Source organism: Elephantulus edwardii, unplaced genomic scaffold, assembly GCF_000299155.1.
Source record: "Elephantulus edwardii isolate Elephantulus edwardi_28Jun2011 unplaced genomic scaffold, EleEdw1.0 scaffold00313, whole genome shotgun sequence".
Lineage (NCBI taxonomy): Eukaryota > Metazoa > Chordata > Mammalia > Macroscelidea > Macroscelididae > Elephantulus > Elephantulus edwardii.
In genome coordinates, this window is record NW_006400063.1 from 208,331 (window position 1) to 233,270 (window position 24,940).

At 36.6% G+C, this 24,940-nt stretch overlaps 1 protein-coding gene across 1 annotated transcript in view; it reads right to left on the bottom strand.

Annotated features, from left to right (window-relative positions):
• Positions 1-24,940, bottom strand: part of SNTG1 (syntrophin, gamma 1) — a 481,189-nt gene that overhangs the window by 148,597 nt on the left and 307,652 nt on the right. Inside the window, exons 12-13 of the mRNA XM_006901168.1 lie at positions 20,045-20,161; positions 17,723-17,794 (exon numbers count right to left, since the gene is read on the bottom strand). Coding sequence (XP_006901230.1) covers positions 17,723-17,794; positions 20,045-20,161 — 189 coding nt within the window. The remainder of the gene's footprint in view (positions 1-17,722; positions 17,795-20,044; positions 20,162-24,940) is intronic.

The window sequence follows — 24,940 nt, forward strand, 5'->3', positions numbered from 1 at the left end:
ATTGGCACAGGACAGAGCGGAGTTTAGGGCTGTTGTACATAGGGTTGCTATGAGTCGCAGGCGACTCGACGGCACATAACAACAACAACAACAACATAGCTTTTCATAAAATTCTAATGTTAGCCTTTATATTTTAGTTGATTCTGTTGTGATGTTGCCCATTTTGTTTCTTATTCTGATTATGTGTCTTTTCCTTCTTTTCTTTTGTTAGTTTTGCTATTGATTTGTAGATTTTATTGACCTTTTCAAAGAACCAACTCCTTGTTTTGTTGATGGTATAAATTGTTTTCTATTTCATTTATTTCTACTCTGATTTGTATAATTTCAGGATTTTCAGAAGGTGTTGGGTTTTCCTGCTGTTCTTTTTCAATTTTTTTCGAGATGTTGGGTTAGAGAGTCAATGGTCAATTTTTTTCTGCCTTTTGATGTTTTTGCTTATTGCTATAAATTGACCTCTGATTATTGCTTTGTCTGGTTACTAGAGGTTTTGGTAAGTGGTGTTTTTGTTGTCATTTGTTTCAAGAAACTTTTTTATTTCCTTTTTATTTTTTCTCATACCCAGTCATGGTCAAGCAAGGTATTGTTCAGCTTCCAAATGCATGGTGTGTGTTTTTTCCCCCTTTATCCTCTTGTGATTAATTTCTAATTCTGTAGCATTGTGTTCTGAGAAGATGTTTTGTGTTATTTCTATATATTTTTAAATTTATTGATGCTTGCCTTATGGCCTATAATGTGCTCTATTCTGGAGAATGTTCAGTGCACATTAGAAAAGAAAGTATATTGTCCTTTTTGGGGGTGCATTAGCCTGTAAGTATCTATGAGATGAAGTTGGTTTATTGTGTGGTTTAATTCCTCAGTATCTTTGTGGAGTTTCTTTCTGGTAGTTCTGTCTTTTCTTGACAGTGGTGTACTGATGTCTCCAAATACTATAGTACTGTTGTCTATTTCCTTTTTCAGTTTTGTTAATGTCTGTTTTATATATTTTGCAGGTCTTTAATTTGATGCATAGATATTTATTATTGCTAGATCCTCTTGTTGTATTGACCCTTTAAGCATCATGTAGTGATCTTCCTTGTCCTTTGTGATGGTTTTTGCATTGAAATTTATTTTATTAGATATTAATATCGCTAATCTTGCTTTTTCTGGTTGCCATTTGCTTGGTATATTCCCGCCCCCCCCCCACTTTTCATTTCTATTCTTTCTTTATTTTCATTTTTCAGGTGTGTCTTTTGTAGAAAACATATTGATAGATTTCAGGGTTTTTTTAACCCAGTCTGCTACTCTTTTTCTCTTCAGTGGTGCATTTAAACCATTTACATTCAATATGATTATTGAGAGGCAAATTTTTATTGCTATCATTGTGTTGAGTTCTCTATGGTGTTGTTGCTAGTTACTTTGGTCCATCCTGCTTTCTGTGGTACCTCTGTAAGAAGGACGTTTCTCAGTGTTTCCGGCAACACTGGTCTTGTTTTTACATACCCCCTTAGGTCTTTTTTTCTTGATGTCTCATTCATATTTGATGGACAATTTTGCTGGTTACAGTATTCTTGTTTGACAGTTGTATTCTTTGAGTTTTTGATATATATCATTCCACATAGTATAATTGTTCACATAATTTCTGCTGAGAAATTGGCACTGATCTTATCTGTTCTCACTTATAGGTTTCTTTCAGTTTCTCCCTTGGTGCTTTCAGAATTCTCTCCTTATCTTTGATTCTGGAAAATTTGACTATGATATACCTTGGTGTTTTTCTTTTGGGGTCTATTCTATATGGTGTTTACTCAGCTTCTAGAATATATATTCTCTCATTCTTCATTATGTCTGGGATGTTTTCTTCTAGTAATTATTTCACTACTTTTTTGGTGCCTTTACTTGCTTCCTCCTGTTCTGATATTCTGATAATTTCCTTGTTATTTCTCTTGATGGTGTCCTACATTATTCTTGGGTTTTCTTCTTTTTCCTTCGTTTTTGATTCTTCTTTTTGCTCTAGTAGATCAGTGGTGACTATTCTATCTTCTATTTCACTGGTTCTGTGTTTCATCTCTTCAACTCTGTTCATGTGTCCTTCCATCATTTTGACAGTATCTGAAACCTTGGACCTCATATTTTGGATCGTGGTTTCTTGTTTTACCAGTGCCTCTAATCCCTCATTAGTTTTATCTTCATTGTTTTCGATTTTTTTTTTTTGCAGGACCTCAAAAAATTAGTCTAAGACTCAAGTTGTTCCTCTCCACGGAAATCTTTAGTAAAAGACGAAAGATTTATTCGATCTGAAGAGAAACAAGAGTCTACCTGATATGTGCTTACAGTGTACTATACTTCTTCAAGTTTGATTTTCACCTATTGAAAATATTACATCATTGTTCTTTTGAATTCTGTTTCAGAAAGTTCCATCAGACTTTTTGGCTTCAGGAAATCCATTGCTACCCTGTCACTATTGGGGGGTGATAACTTGCTTTGAGCTTGTGAAGTAGTCTGCTTCTTTCAGATTTTGCTGTGGTATAGTTTTTGTGCCAGAGATGATAGCTGGTTGTTGATCTGATGTCACTGCTCCAGAAGAAGTTTGGGCAGGTACACAAGCAGATGAAAGTAGTGTGGGTGCATGCACAGATGCACGCTTTGTGAGCACGAGGGAGAGATTCACATGCTGATTCACATGGGAGTGCAGAGGAGATCTGAATGAAAAATCAGGAAGCCTTGGGTTTCTCCTCGAAAACTGGGTCTGCCACCACAGTTGAGCTCCAGCTATCTCACTCCTTCCTGCTTAAGGTGATGGGGGCCCACAATTGGTCCAGCAATCAGCCATGATCTCCCCTAAGTACCTCACTCAATTTGCTTCTGTCCTGCTTGCTTCTGGTGGGTGGTTCCTGCTGCAGCTTGCTGCTTCCCACCAAGACTAACTGCACCCCACAGAGGTCAGTTATACCCCTCCAACTCTTGCTGCACCCCACCAATGCTTGCAGATGCTGTAGCTCTCAAATATCCACATTGATGCACAGCAATGTTTTGTGGAGCACCTATATATTTGTGCTTAACTTTTAAACTATATCACAACTCACCTCTTGGCCTTTTCAGCCATTATTTCTCATTATCTCTAGGATCAGTGTCCCCTGACCATCATTCATATTCATTGAAATATGTAAGCTAAATACTTCATTCGTTATGTCTCTATCCCCACATTTTAGATAGTTAATTTCTTATTTGCCCAGTCCTATCAAACTTATACTCTGAGGAAACAAGCATGTCTTTTTCTCTGACTAATCTTGTATTTGTAACCAATCTTCTAAACATCTACATCTATAAACACAGATTCATTCCTGAGCAAACCATCAGATAATATAATACTCAACACCAGCTCTCAGAATGAAACATCTTCTCTTCTGGTTGGAATCTAATCAACACATTATCAGCCATCCATGGCAAGGTCCAAATGGGTATCAGCCACAAATTCAGGAGTACACAGTTCTTCTCGTGTTTCAGACATGCTAGTCTCCTCACTTAACCTCAGCTCCACATACTCCAAGTCAATATACCAGGGATTCTCAGGACTTCTTGCTCCACAAATCAGAAATCCTTCTTCATTTATCTACTTATCATGCTAGGTGTACAGTGCTGAAGGAACAATTCCAAACTCAGTGTATCTCTTTATTATTCTTTATCTTCCACTTCCACTTATCAAGTGGACCTAGGTAGTCACTCTGAGTTAAGCATATTCACCAGATTCCTTTAAAAATGAATGAATGGAAATTCAAAATCTCTAAATGTTCATTAAAACTAGTAAATTTTTTTTAAAAAAGAAATAAACAATAACCACTTTAAATGCAAGTATTCCCAAACTCCACATTCACAAAGGCAAACATTGTTTCTGGCAGAAATAACAAATCACAGTTCTTCTGACACCAATAGCAAAAGGAGCAGATGTAATGTGAGGGTGGTCAAGTCAGACTTCTTATCACTTCATAAAAAGGAACAGTTCCCATCAGTAATACTCATATTAACCAATAATATCCTAGAGACAGAGAAACCGAAGAAATAAATTGATGTGGAGCCTAGGAGCAGTTATGGAATAAAGAATGAATCCATAAATAAAGAGAATACACCAGCGACACGGAGCCAGGAAAATAAAATACTGATGGGGAGATAAATGAAGAACTACTGAAGAAATGCAAAAGATGGAAGAAACACCTGATGTCACAGGTAAAAAGATAGAAAAAAAAATATTACACAAAAAAGAGAGGGGAAGGTACAGCCAACACAGTATGGAATAAACAGAAATCCATGAAAACATAATCTAGAACATCAGTTCTGAAATAGCAGAAGTTTTTAACATATTGAAGGGGAAAGAAAGCAGAAAAGATGGAACAGAGAGTCAGTGAGCTGGTGGACAAGAACCTCAATTTGAATATATTAAAACAAATAGAGAGGTGATGAAAGAAAAACAGAAAATATCAGAATCATTAGTGATAACATTCAAAGGAACAACATATGCATGAGTGGAATACCAGAACATTAGGACAAGGAGAGCACTGTGGAAACTGTGGAAGATATACTAGAAAAAATAAGCAAGCAAACAAACAAACAAACAAAACCTTCCCAGGCATCATAAAGAATGAGGACATTCACATTCAGGAAGCTCAGCAAGCTACAAGCAGACTAGACCCCAAAGGAAAATATCACGACATATCATAGTCAAATTCTACAACATAAAAAATAAGGATACAATTCTAAAAGCAGTACTAGAAAAAACAAAGAGTCAACTACAAAGGAGCATTCATTAGACTAACTTCTGATTTTCAGCGAGAATCATGTAAGCAAGAAGACAATAGAATAGTATATACAGAACGGTGGGGGGACAGTTGGTAAACAAGGATCCTGTATCCAGCAAAGCTGCTCACAAGTATGACGGGAAAATTAAGTCATTTCCAGAAAAGAAGGAACTTAAAGAATTTATGAAAACAAGACAAAAAGACCAACTCTACAAGAAATTCTAAGGGAAATATAACACACAGAGACCAGATACAAAGCACTGTGGATGGACTATAGTAATCAGAAATAACAGAAATAGACACACAAGAAATGGCAGCAATAAAATCTGGCCTGTCATTAATCATATTAAATGTGAATGGACTAAATGCATCAATTAAGAGAAAAGGAGTTGTTACTGTTTTTATATGCCATCAAGTAACCTGAGACTCATCACAACCCTATGTACAATAGCTCTGAAGTCAGCCCTGTCCTGAGTCAGTCTCACTGACTGACATACCTACTCTGCTTATCCCAGTTACTGTGTTAATTCATCTCATCTGGGTTCTTCCTCTCCTGCACTCTCCCTCTACCCTTCCGAACATGATGCCCCTCTCCAAGGACTGGTGTGTCCTAACCACATGCCCAAAGTATGCGAGACAGAGCTTCAAAATCCTAACCTCCAAGGAGAAAATATGTTTCAAACTTTTCAAGACAGATCTGTTTGTTCTCTTGGCAGTCCACTGTATGTTCAGTACTCTTATCCAGCACCATAACTCAAAGGCATTAATTCTTCTGTCATCCTTAGTCATTGCCCAGCTCTGATGCATAGCAAGTTATTGTGAAGATCACGGCTGAAATGAGGCACATCTAAGTATCTAGACTGACATCTTTGTTTCTCCGTACTCTGGAGAGACTCCTGAGAGTAGATTTTCCAAGAGCAATTAATCTTTTGCTTTCTTGACTCCTAGTGCCAAGACCATTGGTTGTGGAGCCAAGTTAGCTGAAATTATTAATAACCTCAGTCTCTTCTCCATCTGTTATAGTGTTGTCAATTTGCTCAGCATTAAGAATCTTTGCCTTCTTGATATTGAACTTGAATTCATATTGAAGACTACAGTCCTTAACTTTCTGCAGCAAACACATCAAGTTCTCCTCAGTTTCAACAAGCAAGGCTGTGTCATCTGCAAAATACAGGTTGTTGATGAGTTTTCCTCTAATTCTGATGTGACATTCCTTCTCTCCTTATAAAGCCGAGCCTCTCAAATGATTTGTTCTGCATGTAGATTGAAAAGGTATGGAGACAGTAATCTCTGACATTCCTTTCCTGATTTTGAACCATGCAGTGTTTCCTTGCTCTCTTCTGACTACTGCTTCCTGGTCAGAGTATAGGTTTTGCATGAACATAATCAAGTGTTCTGGAATTCTCGGTCTCCTCAAGATTAGCCACAATTTGTTGTGAGGATGTATAAAAAACAAAGCTCATCACAATGCTATCTACAAGAGACACATCTAAAAAGATGAGAGAAAAGATAGACTGAAAATCAAAGGGTTGAAAAAAATGTATCAAGCAAATAGTATCCACAAAAAAGGAGTGGCAATATTAACAACTGATAAAACAGACTTCAAGAAGAAATTCACCATAAAAGATAAGGAAGGACACTATAATGATTAAAAGTATAATAGATCAAGAAGACTTAAACTTGCTCAATATCTATACACAAAATTATAGACATGCAAAACACCTGAAACAATGATTAACAGGTGTGTCCATACTTGGACAAAGAAATAGATGGCTCCACAAGGATGACAGGAGACTCTAACACATCACTCTCACCAAAGGATAGATCAACTTGAAAGAAACTTAGCAAAGATTCAGAAGATCTAAACTATGCAATCAGCCTACTTGACTTTGTGGATGTATTCAGGACACTGCACTGAAGCTAAAATTAATTTCTTTTCTTGTCGAGTGCACATGGTACATTCTCCAGAATTGATCATAAATTAGGACATAAAACAAGCTTCAATAAATCAAAAAAAACATTGAAATAATACAAAGTATCCTCTCAGCCCACAATACCATAAAAGTAGAAATTAACCACTAGGGGGTAAAGCTTATAAAACCACCCACATGGAAGGGAAATAACATCACGCTGTATCATGATTAGATTATAAAAAAAAAAAATTTAAAAAAGAAATTTAAAATTTCCTCACAACCAATGATAATGAAAATAAAACATAGTTAAATGATAAAATCAATAATATTAGAATATTATGAAAAGCTATAAACTGATATATTTAAAAACCTAGAGAAAAGAGACAAGTTCCTTTAAACTCACACCCTACCCAGATTGACATGAATAGATGTACAACACTTGAACAGACCCATCACAAAAGAAGAACAGGTCAAAAATATCCTTCCCCTCACTTAAAAAAAAATCCAGACCCATATGGCTTCACAGCTGAATTCTACCAAACATTCAGAGAAGATCTATAACTAATTCTTCTTAAAGTATTTTTAAAAAACTAAAAAAAAAGGAACACTACCAGAGTCCATCTGTAAATCAAGCATAATCCTAAAACCAAAACCCGGGAAAAGACATTGTCAAAAAAGAGAACTACAGAGATCTCTCATGAACATAGATTTAAACACCCTTAACAAAATCCTAGCCAACAGAATACAACAGCACATAAAAAAAGAGTTTCATCATGACCAAGTGAGATTCATAACAGATATTCAAGCTTGGTTCAATATATATAAAAAAACCCCAACCAAATAATCAATATAATTCATCACATCAACAAAGAATAAGAACAATGTGACTCCTACAATTGATACAGAATAGTCCTTCCAGAAAATCTGGCACTTTTCCTAACTAAAATATTTAGCAAAATAGGAAGAGAAGGGGATTCCTTCAACACTGTGAAAAGTATTTATGCACAACTAAGAGCTACCATTATTATAAATAGAGAAACACATTCAAGGATGTCCACTTTCACCACTCCTCATATTTTGTATTGGAAGTACTGGCTATGACAATAAAACAAGAGAAGGAAAGAAGAATCATCTGAAATATTCAAGTTAATCTAACTGATTTAATCTTAGCCCAGGAGTCAGTCCATTTTTCATAAATGACTTTTTCCCTTTAAGTAGGTTCTTTAGTGTAGCTTAATAAGCTGCTTGGTTGAAAGTAGAGAGCAAGACAAGGTATTCTATAAAACTATAAGGCCGAAGACTTCCTGGTTCTGTAAGGAGTTGCCTGCTAGCAGGGGAGGGGTGATGTTAACTTCTCAGGATACTATCTGCTTCTGTAAGTTGCTTTTGCTCTTGGGAACACGGTCAGCATTTTCCAGAAAAAAGTCTAACTCTAACCCACTTATTTGTGATTTTTTTTCCCCTTTTATAATGCTTAAGTATGACGTTATTTGGGTTGAGGGTCCTTTGGAGCATGAGCTCACCCTTGGATGCCAGTTAATAAAGCATTCGTAATTGGTACTCAGTGTGTGGTGCTTCATAGATCCTGGGCTGGCTATAACACATCCAGCTTGGCAAAAACGTGGTAAAAATGTTGCTACATGACATGCAAACAATATGATAGTGTACTTGGAAAAATCTCAAAGAATCAAAGAAAAAGCAGTTAGATCTAGTAGACCAATTTAGTAGAGTGCCTGGATAAAAGATCAATATCCAAAAACCAATGAGATTCCTTGACAGTATCAAAAGAGACATAGAAAAGGAAACCTAAGAAAGCAATACCACTTATAATAGTCAACCACAATTGGAGATACTCGAGAGTAAACCTAACTAGAGACACAAAAGACACTTTTCTAAAGAGAACTATAGAAAATCACTGTAAGAAACATTGTTGTTGTTATGAGCCATTGAGTCACCGGTGACTCATAGCCATCCTATGTACAAAAGCTCTAAACCTTGCTCTATCCTGTGCTAACCTTACCATCTCTGAAACACTCAATCCCACCACCCCAATCACAGAATAAGTCCATCTCATCAAGGGTCTTCCTCTCCTGCACCGTCCCTCCTCTCTGCCAAATATGATGTCCCTCTCCAAGGACTGGTCCCTCACTGAAAAATGCCCAAAGTTTGTCAGATGAAGCTTCAGAATCCTTGACTCCAAGGAGCATTCTGGCTTCACCCTCTCCAGGACAAACTTGTTTGTTTTCCTAGCAGTCCATGGTATATTCAACACTCTTCACCAGCACCACAGTTCAAAGCATTAATTCTCTTTCAATCATCCCTAGCCACTGTCCAACTCTCTGATGCATAGCACATACTTGCAAAGACTATAGACCAGGTCTGTTGCACCTTAGTCTCCAGCCTGACACCATTGTTCTTCAGTACTCTTGTGAGGTCTCTCACAGCTAACTTTCCCAATGCAATTAATCTCTTTATTTTCTGGCTGCTAGTACCAAGAGTGTTGACTGTGGAGCCAAGCAAACTAAAATCGTTAACTATCTCAATCTCTTCACCATCCATACTGATGCTGCCAATTGGCCCAGTGGTAAGAATCTTTGTATTCTTGATATTGACCTTTAGTCTGTTAAAGGCTGCAGTCCTTGACCTTCTTTAGCAAGCACTTCAGGTCCTCCTCAATTTCAGTAAGCAGGGTTGTGCCACCAATCTTGATGCCACATTCCTCCTCATACAGTCCAGCGTCTCAGATGATCTGTACTGCATACAGATTGAAAAGGTATAGAGACAGAATATAGTCCTGGCAGCCTCCCTTCTTGATTTTGAACCATGTAGTGTCTCCTTGCTCTGTTCTGATGACTGCCTCTTGGTCCAAATATAGGTTTCACATAAGAACAGTCAAATGTTCTGGGATTCCCATTCTTCTCAGAGTCAGCCATAGCTTGTTGTGATCCACTCAGTCAAAAGCCTTTGCATAGGTATTGAAGCACAGATATACATTCCTCTCATACTCTCTGCTTTCTGCCAAGATCCATCTACCACTAGCTATAATATCCCTAGTACCACAAGAGACCAAAATAAATGGGGAAATGTTCTGATTATGGATAAGAAGACTCAATATAGTGAAAACAATAATCATACCAAAAGTAATCTACATATTTAAAGCAATTCCAATACAGATACCAAATATCATTTTTCAAACAAGTAAAAAGGCAACTGGTAAGTTTTGTCATAAAACGGAAATGGTGCTTCACAATGTGTCCACAAGCAAGCAGCTCCATTTCCCATCGGTCTTATGCTGCAGCCTCCTGGGAAGTTACCAGAGTCATCACACGGACAGTGCTCTATGAACAACTTACAGATGATCAGCAATGGGCTACTTATTTCACAGATGAAATTTCCAAGGTAAGGACAATTCTTGATGTGGAAATCTGCCACATTAAGACTAGTAGATAACAACAGCTGGATTGAAGAAGGCAAGAACAGATCTGCACGATGAGCTAAACTTCATGCTGTCTTCCTGGCAATGACTGAAGAACTGAGCAATGGTGAGAGTTCATATGTTGGGATTTTTTATGATTCATGGGCAGTAACTAATGGCTTAGCCATATGGTCAAGCAAATGGTCCATGAAAAAACTGAACTATTAAAGGGACACCAGTGTAGGATACGAACCTGTAGAAAGCACTCTAGAAACTTAGGGGACACAATGGAGTTGGACATGTCTTTGTCAGGAACAGAGGGTTATTGGAATAATCAGGTGGACATGTTGGTACACTCCCTTGAGGTGGTCAACTGGAGTCATGAAATGAGTGGACACAGGGATATGGCAGCAATGCAAAAATGGGCTGAATCTACACATATGCCTATTTTTCATTCTGAAGCACAAAAGTCAATCAAGATTGCTCTGATTGCTAGCAAGAGCTAAACTTAATATTGTAGTTGGCTCTTAGACAGATTCCGAGGAAGGAATATTAAAGGCAAGTTGATTATATCAGAACAATGGCTTCGGTGGTAGCCGGTGGCTACAAATAGGTCCTCACAGGAATACTTACTCCAGACTGGGCTTTGCATATCCTGTAATCAATGCAAATGTCAAAAATGTCATTCAAGGACAACAACAACATTCAAGGACAAGAGCATAAAATACTGTATTAGTTTGGGCTATCAAGTTTTATTTCTTCAGACCTAAGAACACAATTTATGGCCTACAGAATATAGCAATGGGCCAAGAAGCATCATATTAAATAGGCATACCATGTTGTCTACTACCCTCAGAGTAATAGTTTGATAGAGATTGAAATGAGCAATTGAAATATTTATCATATAAAACAGGGAGGAATAAGGATGTGAAGGGCTGACTCACATGCCTTTAATAGTGTGTGCTCACATTCAGTATGAGAGGAACTAAAAGGAATTCCGCACCGGACAGATTCCCACATTTTTCAGGGATATCTGGAGAAGAAAGGGTAGGAAAATATGCTGGTGCTACTATACAATCCTTCCCCACATCACATGAAACTTTTACTCTTGATAGATGGTACAGTCCAAGGTCCAAGGATGCAGCTACAGATACCAGAAGCATGAGTGTTTTCTGAGCAAAATCTGTAACAATACCTTTAAAATTGTATGCGAGAATCCCAAAGGTCTCATGGGATAGATTGTACCTTTACTTCTTCTTGCAAAAGTAGTGGTAACAGTGAATACTACTGTCCTGCCTACTGGTCAACTGCCTACTTGTGGTGTATCTATGTAACCCTAGGCAACATGAATAGGAATGGCCTAAAGGCGGAGCCCTAGCCAGAGATCTTGTAACCTGTGATTTGGACTGGCAAAGCAGCTAATCCTGATGTCCCTTCACAAGGTGGAAACATTTGGGTACAAATAAATTACAAATCGGAGGAAGGAAATATAAAATACTAAGGGTAACAAATGAATAAATGAGTCATATAGTGAGGGATATCTAACATTATGTTAATACCTCCAGAGTGATTCAGAGCAAAGAGATTACTTTAGAGACCAGAAAAGCAAAGCCATGATGCACTTAATGGTTTAAGATGAAATATGTTCAATGTTATGTATTTATTTGGATGTTTGATTAATAATGATGCTTCTTCTATGTTGTAATATTTGAAGATCAGGGGGTTATGCATATCCCATCTTGTTGACTTGGTACCATATGGGGGCTAAGACTGAGTGAAGAAGCCAAACGGCCTGAAACACAGGAAGAAGTACAGACTCCTGAGTTGGCAGCTGACCTAGCAACTGATGATTGTAGATTCATTGACCAAAACCCAACCAGATGAAGAAAAGATGTTTCATGCACTGACCTAGTGTTGATTGCTTTAACCTGGTGGTGTGTTCGTGACTGGACTTTACTTACGGATGCAGATGCTAAATGTTCCAACTGGAATAGAAGATTTCTCAGAGAAAGGAATGTGCTTGTTAATCAGAGTACTGGTTTGATAGGAACAGGCAAATCAGAAATTGGTTATCTAAAATGAGGGAGATTAAAGCATAAGGCATGAAATTGCTAGCTTGAATGCTTTCATGTATACAGTTTTTATTAAGTTTGTAAGGTGAAATTTGATTCTTCAAGTGTGAGGGTGATGGCTAGAAAAGCTAGAGGGTGATGTCTTGGGGTGTTTAAGTTTTATCATTCAAAATTACAAACTGTTTATCCAATGATTAATTGTTTATTTATGTGCTTAAGTATTTTTTGTATTAAGGACAGAGAATTAGAATGGGATACTAGTGCCTCTCTACCAGAGGCTTATATAAGCCAATGGGACCTCCATGCTAGTTCTCTTTTTGGGATGCTCACTTGTCCTGGGACTCAGCATCCAGCTGCACCACAACTGACAGTCTACAGGATCCTAGTGCATCTCTCATCGGTTTCTGAAAAACCAGCCTGTATATCTACAATCAGGTGAGTCATTCCTCTAATGTGTCTGAGTCTCTGGGAGACCTTTTAGTGAACCACTGAACCCATGTGACATAGAAGCTCTAGGGAACATAACAAAGGAGGAGCTGTTGATGTAGGAAATCATGGATTTATAATAAATCAAGCAGTTGGGACGACATTGACTCGACACTTCTTATAACTGGTCTGCTACTAATCTTGTTGTTGTTGTTATGTGCCATCGAGTCACTTGTGACTCATAGAGACCCTATGTACAAGAGCTCTAAATGCTGTTCTATCCTGTGCCAACCTAGCCATCTCAAACACACTTATTCCCACCACTCCAGTCACAGAATCGATCCATCTCACCAAAGGTCTTCCTCTCCATCTCCGCCCCTCCACTCGGCCAAACATGATGTCCCTCTCCAAGAACCAGTCCCTCCTTGCAACATGCCCAAAATATGTCAGACAAAGCTTCAGAATCCTTGCCTCCAGGGAATACTCTGGCTTCACCCTCTCCAGAACAAACCTGTTTGTTCTCCTAGCAGTCCATGGTATATTCAACACTCGTCTCCAGCACCACAGCTCAAAGGCATCAATCCTCTTTCTATCATCCCTATTCACTGTCCAACTCTCTGACTATAGACCAGATCAGTTGCACCTTAGTCTCCAGCCTGACATTGTTGCTTTCAGTACTCTTGAAAAGTCCCTCACAGCCGACTTTCCCAATGCAATTCATCTCCTGATTTCCTGGCTGCTGTTACCAAGAGTGTTGACTGTGGAGCCAAGTAAATTAAAACTGTTAACTATCTAAATCTCTTCACAATCCATGCTGATGCTGCCAATTAGCCCAGTGGTTAGAATCTTTGTTTTCTTTATGTTTAGCTTCAGTCCATATAGGAGGATGTAGACCTTGAAAGACTAGGGATATAAACAGAAAGTCAATCTGAAATGAATGGACAATAAGACATTATGTATAAGTATGTACTAACTTGAACAGCTCATGCATAACTGATGAAATTGGATGTGGGGGGAGGGAACTAATGAAAGGTTTACACACAGAAACATTGCGAGGAATCAACTTCTATGGTGGTTTGACCTTAGGAAGTGAGGATGATAGAGCAGAGATTAGCAAATAGATGGGTCAGAAGATAGGAAAGTTAGCGAAATAGTGATTCTAGTTAAGACAATATAAATAATTAAATTGTGCAATGGTATTTAATGCTATATTTCATATATAACAAGTGTATATTGGAGAGGGTGAAACCAAATTTCATTTTGGAGGCTAGGATTTTGAAGCTTAGTTTCAAATACTTTGGACACAGGGCCAGGAAGGACAGGTCCTTCGAGAAGGACATCATGCTTCTAAGGGTGGAGAGACACCAAAGGAGAGGAAGAATATGGATGAGATGTGTTGACACCATATCTGGGGAAAGTGAGTAGATATGTCAGTGTCAGTGAGACTTGCTCAGGACAGGCAGGCTTCAGAGTTGTTGTACATAAGATCACTGTGAATCATAGGTGACTTGTTGGCACATACCAACAATAATAATATTGGATTAAAAAGAAAGAAAGAAAGAAAGAAATGAGGCCCTAGATAGCCAAGAAAACATTGAGAGAAGCAGGAGACTTCACACTTCTTGATTGTAAAACACATCATAGGCACAGAAATCCAAACAACAACCTGACAACCAACTCAACTATTTCAGAGTTGTTCTTATCCTATTAGTTCCTCAAGCAGTGTCATGAACAAAAATTATAGACTTTTGAGTCAATCAAAATTTTTCTACCTCTACCTGCAGACAGTTTGATACATTTCAGTATATCTTCGATGTTCCAGCATGTTCTACAAAGTCTTTAAAGTAGAACAGAAACAATTGGCATAAAGTACAAGCTTTTATTTTTCTCCTTGGTTGCACAACCAAGGTTAACTTTAAACACAGATTTAATTATAAACCTGATGTACTTCCCAGTGTTCAGACACGAGAATAGAAACTGAATGGAGCCTATTCTGGTTTTAACTCTCCCAAATGTCAAGAGAGATAATGTGAAATTTCAAAGAATTCTATACTGCTTTTTACTACAAAATTTCTGTGATATCAAAGTTCACTGCAGCATTTTTCACAACAGTCCAAAGATGCAAATAAACCAAATGTTTATGAATGTATTAATGAATAAATAAAATTCATTATTATTAAGGCAAAAATAGAAATAAATCTTGATACATAATACCACGTACATGAACCTTGAACATATCATGCTGAGTGAAATAAATCTGACAAAAAAAGGATGCATACTGCAAGGCATCACATAATATGCAATATCTAGAGTAAGCACATGCTCTACAACAAAAATGCATTAGTGTTTATCAGGACTGAGTGAGTATGGGAAAGGTGAAATTATTGCTTAGGGGATATTTTGTTTCTTGTTTGAGTTATGAAAAACATTTTGAAATAGTAGTGAAGATTATATAATGGAAAAGTAATAAATACTACTGGATAATATACTTAAAAATAGATGAAATAGTAGCTAGAATCCATCCAGTGTTTCTGGTCTCATGGCAAATAGAGATATTTATTCACAAAAGTAATTAGCAATGCATCCTGTTTCTTCTTTCTATTCCTACCTCTCCATTTTTCTACATTGACCGGGTAAATAGAGGCCAATTATATCTTGAATTATTTTTTCCAGCTTTTAGATTACAAACACTATACAATGAACTAACAAATGGAAGAAAAATCTAAATATTTTATTAGGCCAATTAGCTAAGATGTCATAAAAGCCATAAACTTGATGCCTAATCATCATTATGGAACAGAATATTCTGCACCCTGATTAAAAAGGAAAAATAGAGAACCTCATTTAAATTCCCACAGAATCCAGATTTTCTGGAGTCATGAAGGCTATACAATCCCCTGAAACCATATCCCTAGATAATCTTTAAACCTTATAACTTAAAATATGTCCTGAAATATTTTTAAAACCAAACAATAGGTTACCTATTGCTAAAGGATATTCTGAATATACTGTGGAACATATGCATTGAGCATTGTGCTCTTAGGAACCATCTTTTATTGTTATTATTCTTGTTGTTGTTGATTGCCATCAAGTTGAGCTTACCTCATAGCAACTCTATGAATGAAAGACCTATTATTGCCTTTCCATTACAATCGTCATTTCTCCAAGTTCATAGAGTTTCCTGAAGCATGTGGTTTGGGAAGTGGATGCCACTTCTGCCTCCAAACCTGTTTTACAACTGGGAGCTCCACCAAACATGGGAAATCATTATGATATTGATACCCCAATGCACAAGTTTCAGCATCACAGAAAATCCAAGTTAGTTCATACAGCACATTGACAAAGAGTGATGTGTAAACTGGAAGAGTGTTTCTCCAGATATAACCTCACTAGTCTCATTTAGCAATGGTTAAGTGGTGTCGAGTTGAATATGACTCACAGTAAGCTTCACACACACAAAAAAAACCCCAAACACCTGAACTCTGTTCTATAACTAACGTCATTTCTGTACATTTATACATTTTAAAGAGCTGGTAGAGTTTCCAGAGGCATCTAGCTTAGGAAGTAGATGCCATTCCTGCTTCCCATCATGAATCAATCTGGAAGCTCATCCAAACATTGTACATAATGGGTAAACATTATGGTATTTAACACGACTATAGAACAATGTTCAGCATCACAGCAACTCCAAGTTGTTAAGTACAGCAAATAAACAAACAATTGCTGTGTCATCTAAAGAATATTCTATTAATATTAATAAATTTGGCCTGAGGGCCAGAGGGCTGAGGGCCTTATGGGATTTTAAAGTCACACCTTCTAGCAGGTCTCCACCCTTGGTCAAAGGCTCAAGGGCCACCCAATTTTGGGGTGGAAAAAGAAGAGTAACATACACCAAACATGACCCCAAAAACTTCCCTATGTGACCACCATCAAGATGAGACTGCCATCAAAATGCTAGCTAGCAGCCAACTCCTAGAATAGAGGGAGACTCCAGGCCCTAGGCCCCAGGTCAGGCCACAAACTCATCACCTCATTATGGATTTTAAAGCCACACCCTCCAGCAGGCCTCCACCCTTAGTCAAAGGCTCAAGGTCCACCTACTTTTTTGAGGGAAAAAGAACTGAAACACACATCAAACACAACCCCAAAATCTTCCCTATGTGACTACCGTCAACACAAGACCACCATTGATATGCTAGCTAGTACCCCAACTAGGAACCATCTAGAAGATATCAAATTTACAAAAGTAACTCCAAAGACTACATGGAGAACTTAAGTAGTTTATATTAATGAAACTAAACTCATTGTCATAGAGTCAGAACTAACTCATAGCTGACTCTCTAACAAATTTCTGAAACTTTAGTACATTTTAATGTACAGAAGATTGTTTATTTTTCTCCCATGGAGCCATGAGTGAATTTGAACCACCAGAGAGGTGGCACTTTTGTATTAGCAGTGCAACTCCGTATAGATCACGCTAGCATGATCTTACGTTAATGAGAGAGGAACAATTCAGAAAAGAAGGGTGATAATTGTTGTCAATGTATTGAAGTATACATTTAGAAAATGTTGTTCTGGTTCATGTTTTTCTGTCAAGATTTTAAAGTAACATAGTCATAACCAAAGTTTTTACCATGTTATAAAAATGTCTTTTTATAAAAAGGAAAACATCCTATGTAAAACTCAAATTTGATTGATAGGTAATATTATGCCGTTTTGAATTTTTTGAAAGAATTGGTTAAATTCAAGCTTGAAAAACACAATTTTTACCTCCATGTGCCTTTTTGTTTTTATATTTTCTAAACCTAACACTTAAGCATTTTTCCCCCATTTTAGTCAGTAAACCAAACAAACAGAAACTATTATGACAATTCAGGTTTAAGTTCAAACTATTTCCAATAGAACTCTGCTTCCACCTGCATGGATACTCACTGAAATGTATTCATCCTTGTATCACTGTAGTAATGCAGAAACTGAGTAAAGTTTATTTGAGACAATATAAAGAATTAAGCATTTGTTGATCTTTTCTTGTATATTCGTGGGTTCTCATTTTTATAAGCTAAATAAAATACCTACTCTAGGTTTTGTTGAGAATACATTATTAAAACAATTACTATATATTGATTATACCTTTAGAATCTTGCACATAATCTCATATATGGAAAATGTTTTCTCAGCTCGAGTCCAGTCCCACGTAGTCACCTTTAAGGATGGGAAAACAATGTCATAAACCTTAGACATTTCTTATTATGGTGTATATTAAGTGAACCATTCACGGATTTATTTATTCAGTCTCTGAGTTTTAAATTATTTGTATGATGCTTGCGTGTGTTTTAATTGTTCTGTTCACATCTTCACGTCTCTTTTTCTACTAATATTTTAAATTATGCAATCAATAACCCTCATTATTTTAAAATTTTACAGATTTTCTAAGTATAACATTAATAATTTTTTATCCTGGCCTGGTAATAAAGAGTTGTACTGCCAACTCAAAGGCACCTGTTTTGAATCCATCAGTTGCCCTAAAGAAAAAAGAGGGACAGTCTCCTCCCACATTATCTGCAGGCTCTGAAAATCCCTGGAGGTTTAGCTATGATTTAGTTCTTACTCAGTGGCACATAACAACAACAATTCTCAACAAGTAATTTTTCTTAGATTACTATGAGTAAACACAATGAAGACCACTAGATATCAACATAGGTTTTACTTTTAAAAGGATTCATAATTTATATTTAGAATTTATTCGTTTTATACCAACATAAAACACCATATATAAGCATTAAAAGTTAACTCACTTATTTACATTTGGAATACGTATGTGTTTGTCTAATCCTACAAAAGTATTCACTATAGAAATGGTGTTGTAATATGCCTTCAAGATGGAATCAACTCTTAGCTGACCCTCCAGTGAGTTTTCAAAGGTTCTAAAACATCCAGGAGGAGACTGTCCATCTTTCTCATGTGAAGCAACTGGTGAATTTTAACCACATGATTTTGGGTTGGTAGCACAAGTGCTTTCTACTAAAGCACCAGAGTTTCCTACAGTAGCAATAGACAAAAATATAGTGGACTTTCCCCCACAATTTCTTGGTTCTTTAAATTTTTTGTAGATACAGAAACTCAAACAACAGTAAGTTATTCTTAGACACTTAACATAATTAGATGTGCAAGTGAGAGGTCTGGTATATGATATTTATAATAAATAAATACTTTCGAAGTGTCTACTGTTGTGCAAGTTATATGCTACCAAAAGAAGGATCTTATAAAAAGGAGTAATAGATTTCTATACATAATGGGGCATGGCCTATGGCTAGAATATAGACTATAAGGAATGATCATAAATAATGTTGTTTTGATTTGATTCACCTGTGAAAGAATGATAAACCCATTTTAACTATAATATCCATAGAGACCAGGATGTCTTTCAAGTGGGGAAGGAAAATCCTTTACTAGTGAAAATTTTAACTTTAGAAAAGGTTGGCTAAGGTTGGGATAGACACACACTAAAGTATAAAACAAAATTATCACTTAGTTTTACTTATTATTACTTGCTAATATAGTACATGAAGTGCTACATGGCTAGCCAAAAGGTCATAAGTCTCTGGCAGTTAGAAACTACCAGTGATTCTGTTGGGGGGAAAAAATGGACAGAATTTCTTCCTATGTAACTTACAGCCATTGATTCTGACTCAATGACAATGACTTGACTTTTTGAGTAGTAAAGTAAGAAACTCTGGTGGCACAGTGCATAAATTGTAGATCTGCTAATTAAAAACTTTCAGTTCAAATTGTCTAGCTACTCTACACTAAAAAAATGAGCATTCTTCTTTCATTGTGATGGACAGCTTTGGCAACTGATGGAAGATCTCTCTATAAGATGTAAACAACTCAGAAGCACTGGTGTCAGAGGATTTGTGTCTACTAATAAATGTAAAGTTCTTTAGCAACTATTGAGTGCTAAATACATTTAAAAAGATCTTCAAATTCCTTTTGAGAGATAATTGATAAATTTATCATCTACAGTAAATTTCAAAACAAGTTACTATACTTTTAGTCTTTTTAAATGTATTCATTCCTTAATATTTAGTTATTTAACAATAATAAAATTTAATAACAATGTATGTTTATATGTGTCTATAAAAATTTCTTAAAATCTCCTTTCTCTAGACTGCATGGAACTTTTAACAGTATTATAATTTGACCATTATTGTCCTGATTACAATATAAATAGAAATGTACATATTTTCAAGTACAATTAAAGAAAAATAAATTCTTCAAGGAGAAGTTATATCTTTAGAATAATATTTTTAAAAATATTTTTATTCATTTCTACTATTTTATTAAATACTTTATTCAAAATACATTGATATTAAGCTATGAATTATTGTCAAATGGATGTCAAGCTATTATGTCATCACCACATAACAAGTAAGGTTGAATAGAAATGCTTACTGGAGGTGCCAAAAACTTGTAAAGACTTGAGCCTCTCAGGGCAAGAAATATTGGAGAATACATCTTGTCTTGAAGAGAGTCCTGTTCTCGAACTTCACACCAGCCCATGTAAACTATCTACAAGAAAACAGAAAACAATCACTGTAAAAATGTTTTAATTTTATATGCCTTGTTATAAAAATCATGAACTGCTTGTTAACTCCTTAGAAAATTAGTAACTTAATTAAAGTAAAACATTAAATAGGATTGTCTTTCAATTAGAAAATGAAGATTTTTCACCAAAATTGATAATTAGATACATGAGTGGTGCTGTTATTGGTTGTCACCAGGTAAACTCCAGTTCACAGTAAACTTTTCAATATCAAACCTAATCTTTCCTTTTTCCTGTGCCATCATCATCATCATCATCATCATCATCATCATCATCATCATCATCTCTAACACAGCTCATTGGTATAATCATTGTATCAATCCTTCTTGCTGATAATCTTCTTATATTCCTCTGACTCTCTACTTTTCTTAGAAATAATTTTGCAATGACTGATCCCTCCTGACAACATGCTCAAAGTATGTGAGACTAAGTTTCACCATCTTTTCCTCTAAGGATGATTCTTGTTGCACATCCTCTAAGACAGACTTGTTTTGTTCTTTTGGCAGCCATAGGATATTAAGGACTCTTCTCCAAAACCACAGTTCAATGGTATTGATTCTCATTCTGTTATTCTTACTCAACCTCCAGAAGCATATAAAGCAACCATGAGGTGTATCAAGTACACTTTAGTTTTTAAACTATCATTGCTGCTTTTGAGTGCATTGGAGAGATATTTGGCAGCTGACTTTCCAAGTACAACACATCTTTTGATATTCCCTGAGTGCTATTAACATGGCTGTTGTGTGTCCAAGTAAAATTAAATAATTGCTAATGCAAAACCTATACTTGGACCAGGAGACAGTCGTCAGAACAGAGCAAGGAAACACTGCATGGTTCAAAATTGGCAAGGGTGTACGCCAGGGATGTATCCTGTCTCCATACCTTTTCAACCTGTATGTAGAGCAGATTATCTGGGAGGCTGGGCTCTATGAGGAGAATTGTGGCATCAGGGTTGGTGGAAGATCTATTAACAATCTGCGTCATGCAGATGACACAACCCTGCTTGCTGAAACTGAGCAGGACCTCATGCACTTGCTGCAGAGGGTCAAGGACTGCAGCCTTCAGTATGGACTGAGGCTCAGTGTCAAGAAGACAAAGATTCTCACCACTGGACCAATTGGTAGCATCAGAAGCAGTCAGGAAATCAAAAAACGTATTGTGATGGGAAAGTCTGCTTTTAGGGACCTCTATAAAGTACTCAAGAGCAACGGTGTCTCTCTGGAGACTAAGGTGCGCCTCATACAGGCCATAGTCTTTGCAATCACTAGTTATGCATCAGAGAGTTGGACAATGACTAGGGAGGACAGAAGGAGAATTGATGCCTTTGAGCTGTGGTGCTGGAGAAGAGTATTGAATGTACCATGGACTGCCAAGAAAACAAACAGATTCATCCAGGAGAGGGTTAAACCAAGCTACTCCTTGGAGGCAAGGATTCTGGGGCTTCGTCTGACATACTTTGGGCATGTTGCAAGGAGGAACAGGTCCTTGGAAAGCGACATCATGCTTGGGAGTGTGAAGGGACAGCGCAAGAGGGGAAGACCCTCTATGAGATGGATTGTTTCAGTGACTGTGGTAATCAGGATGGGTGTGTCAGAGGCAGAGCAATTGGCAGAAGATAGAGTAGGGTTTAGGGCTGTTGTACATAGGGTCGCTATGAGTCGCAAATGACTCGACGGCACATAACAACAACAGTCTATCATGATTTTGTCTATTGGTCCAGTGCTGAAACTTGGCTTCTTGATGTTGAGTTGTAATCCACAATAAAGGTTGTGTTCTTTGAACTTATGCAACAGTGCTACTAATCCTCTTCATTTTCAGCAAGTATGGTTGTGCCATATTTATAACTCAAATTATTTATGAATTTTCCTCTATTCCTGATGCCACAGTCTTCTTAATGTCTACGATCTTGAATTATTAATTTGGCATACTGATTGAATAAGTATGAAGAAAGCATAAACTCTACTTCACTCCTTTCTTGATTTTAAACTATACAATGTTAATTTATTATATTTGGACAACGGCTTTATGGTCTATGAATATATTTCACATGAGCAAAATTAACTGTTTGGGGATTCCCATTATTTTCAATGTTAGGCATCATTTTTTATAATTTATACCTACACACTGTTTGGTATACAGTAAAACAGAATTTTAAACTACAGACCAATATCTCTTATGAATATAGATGCAAAAATCCTGAATAAAATCCTGGCCAATAGAATCCAAAAGTACTTGAAAAAATAATTCATTATGAGCAAGTAAGATTCATAACAGTTATGAAAGGATGGTTCAACATAAGAAAAACAATCAATGTAATTAATCACATTAACAAAGCAAAGATCAAGAACCACATTATAATATCAATTGATGCAGAAAACGCCTTTAACAAAATAAAACACATTTTTCTAATTAAAACTCTCAGCAAAATAGGAATGAGGAGAATTTCCTCCACATCATCCTCAATGGAGAGAGAGTAAAGGCATTTGCTCAAAGAAGAACAGGAACTAGACAAGAATGTCCATTATTATCTCTCCTATTCAATATTGTACTGAAAGTCTTAGTGTGAGCAATAAGACAAGAAAAAGGAAATAAGAGGTATCCAAATTGGAAAAGAGTAAATAAAACTAGCTTTATTTATTAAATACTTATTATTTAATAATATTATCATTTATCATTAAAACTAGCAGATAATAAGATAGTATACCTAGAAAACCTGACTCAGCCAGAAAATTACTAGACATGGTCAACAGCTTCAGCAAATTGGCAGGATAAATCATCAACATACAAAAATCAGTTTCATTTCTCTACAGTGACAAAGAAATGCAGAAAAGGAGCTAAGAAAAACAATATCCACCACAAAAAAACAACAAAAAAACAAAGAAAAGAAAAGCTAACCACAAAATTAAAAACTTGGGAGCTAATCTAAATAGAGATACAAAAGACCTATAGAAAGAAAATTACAGAACATGACTGCAAGAAACAAAAAGAGACCTGGAGAAATAGAAGAATATACAATGTTTATGGATAGGAGGACTCAATATTGTGAAAATGACAGTTTTACCAAAGGAAATCTACAATTCAATGTAATTCCAATACAAAGACCAACTTCATTCTTCAACGAGATGGAAAAGGCAATTTCAGATTTTATTTGGAATGGAAAGAGACCTCGAATAAGTAAAGCATTTAAGAAAAAAGAGAAACAAGGTTAGAGACATCACACTCCTTGATTTCAAATCATATTACACAGCTGTGGTGGCCAAGACAGTGTGGTACTTGTACAGTGACAGACATATAGATTAATAGAATAGACTTAAAAGCACAGAAATAAGCTCATCTACCTATGTTCAACTGATTTTTGACAAGGAGGTGAAATCAGTTAAGTGGGGAAATGACTGCCTTTTTAACAAATAGTGTTGGCAAATTCTAAAACCATCTGTTGAAAACTCAAGCAAGGCCCACACCACACACCGTACACAAAAACCAACTCAAGTTGGATCAAGGACCCAGGAGTAAAATAAAAGATTATAAACTTCATTAGAGAAAATCTTGGAAGAACTCTAGAAGTCCTAATCCACAGTATGATCACAACCTACAACCACAAGAAAACAAAATAGATAAATGAGACCTTCTAAGAATCAAATCCCTATCCCTATCTCTCATGTCCTACCTTGAGCTGATTTTTTTTTACATGGCATGAGATGTGGATCCTGTTTCAGCTTTCTGCAGGCAGCAACCCATTTATCCATCACCATTTGTTGAATTCCTCATTTGATTGGATTTATTTCCTTGTCAAATATCAGTTGATCACAGACAGAGAGGTCCATTTCTGGGTTTTTATTCTGGAACCATGCTGTTTTGGCTACTACTACTGTAGTAGTTTCTGAGGTTAAGGAGTGCTATGCTTCCCACTTCATTTTTATTTTTTCAGAAGTACTTTCTTATTCAGGGTCTCTCTCCTCTCCAAATAAACTTGAGTGTTTCCCTTTCAATATCCTTGAGAAATGAACTTGGTATCTGTACTGGGATTGGGTTGAACATAACAATATTGAGTCATCTTATCCATGAACAAGGGACATTTTTCCATATAGTTAGGTCTTTTATTGTGTCTTACAGAAATGTTCTGTAGTTTTCTTTGTATAGGTCTTTTATGTCTCCAGTAGCCTGATAGCAAGAAGCTGGGCTGCAATCCCAGACATACACAGTTTGAGGCCACCAGCCCTTCCATGGGAGAAGGATGAGCAATATCCTTTTGTGAAATTACTGTTTCCGAAAACCCGCCAGAGGGTCAGCTGTGGGTCCATTCTGACTATACAGCACACAACAACAACAACAACAGATAGGTTCATTCCCAAGTATCTCAATATATTGTTGGCTAGTGCAAATGATACCACTTTCTTGAATCATTCCCTGAGTTCTCTTTGATGCTGTAGAAGAATCTCTCTGATTTTCGACACTGTCTTGTAAAGCCTAAAAACATAAAGTTGACAAAAGGTAAATTAGGACCAAATTTAGAAGGCCTACTCTATGGTGTAAAGAGGCTGATAACAACAGTCAGAAACGTACATTTTAGAGAGGAAAAAATTTATGAATGGGATTTTCTAAAGATGAAACCTCTGTGTTCATCAAAAAGTTTTTCCATGCCGTAAACTATGGGGGAGAGAATAGTCTAAAAGTATTATATTTTAGGGCATTATTTTTATCGTAGGAGTATGCAATGAGGGTTGCAGAGTGGATTATATTTGGGG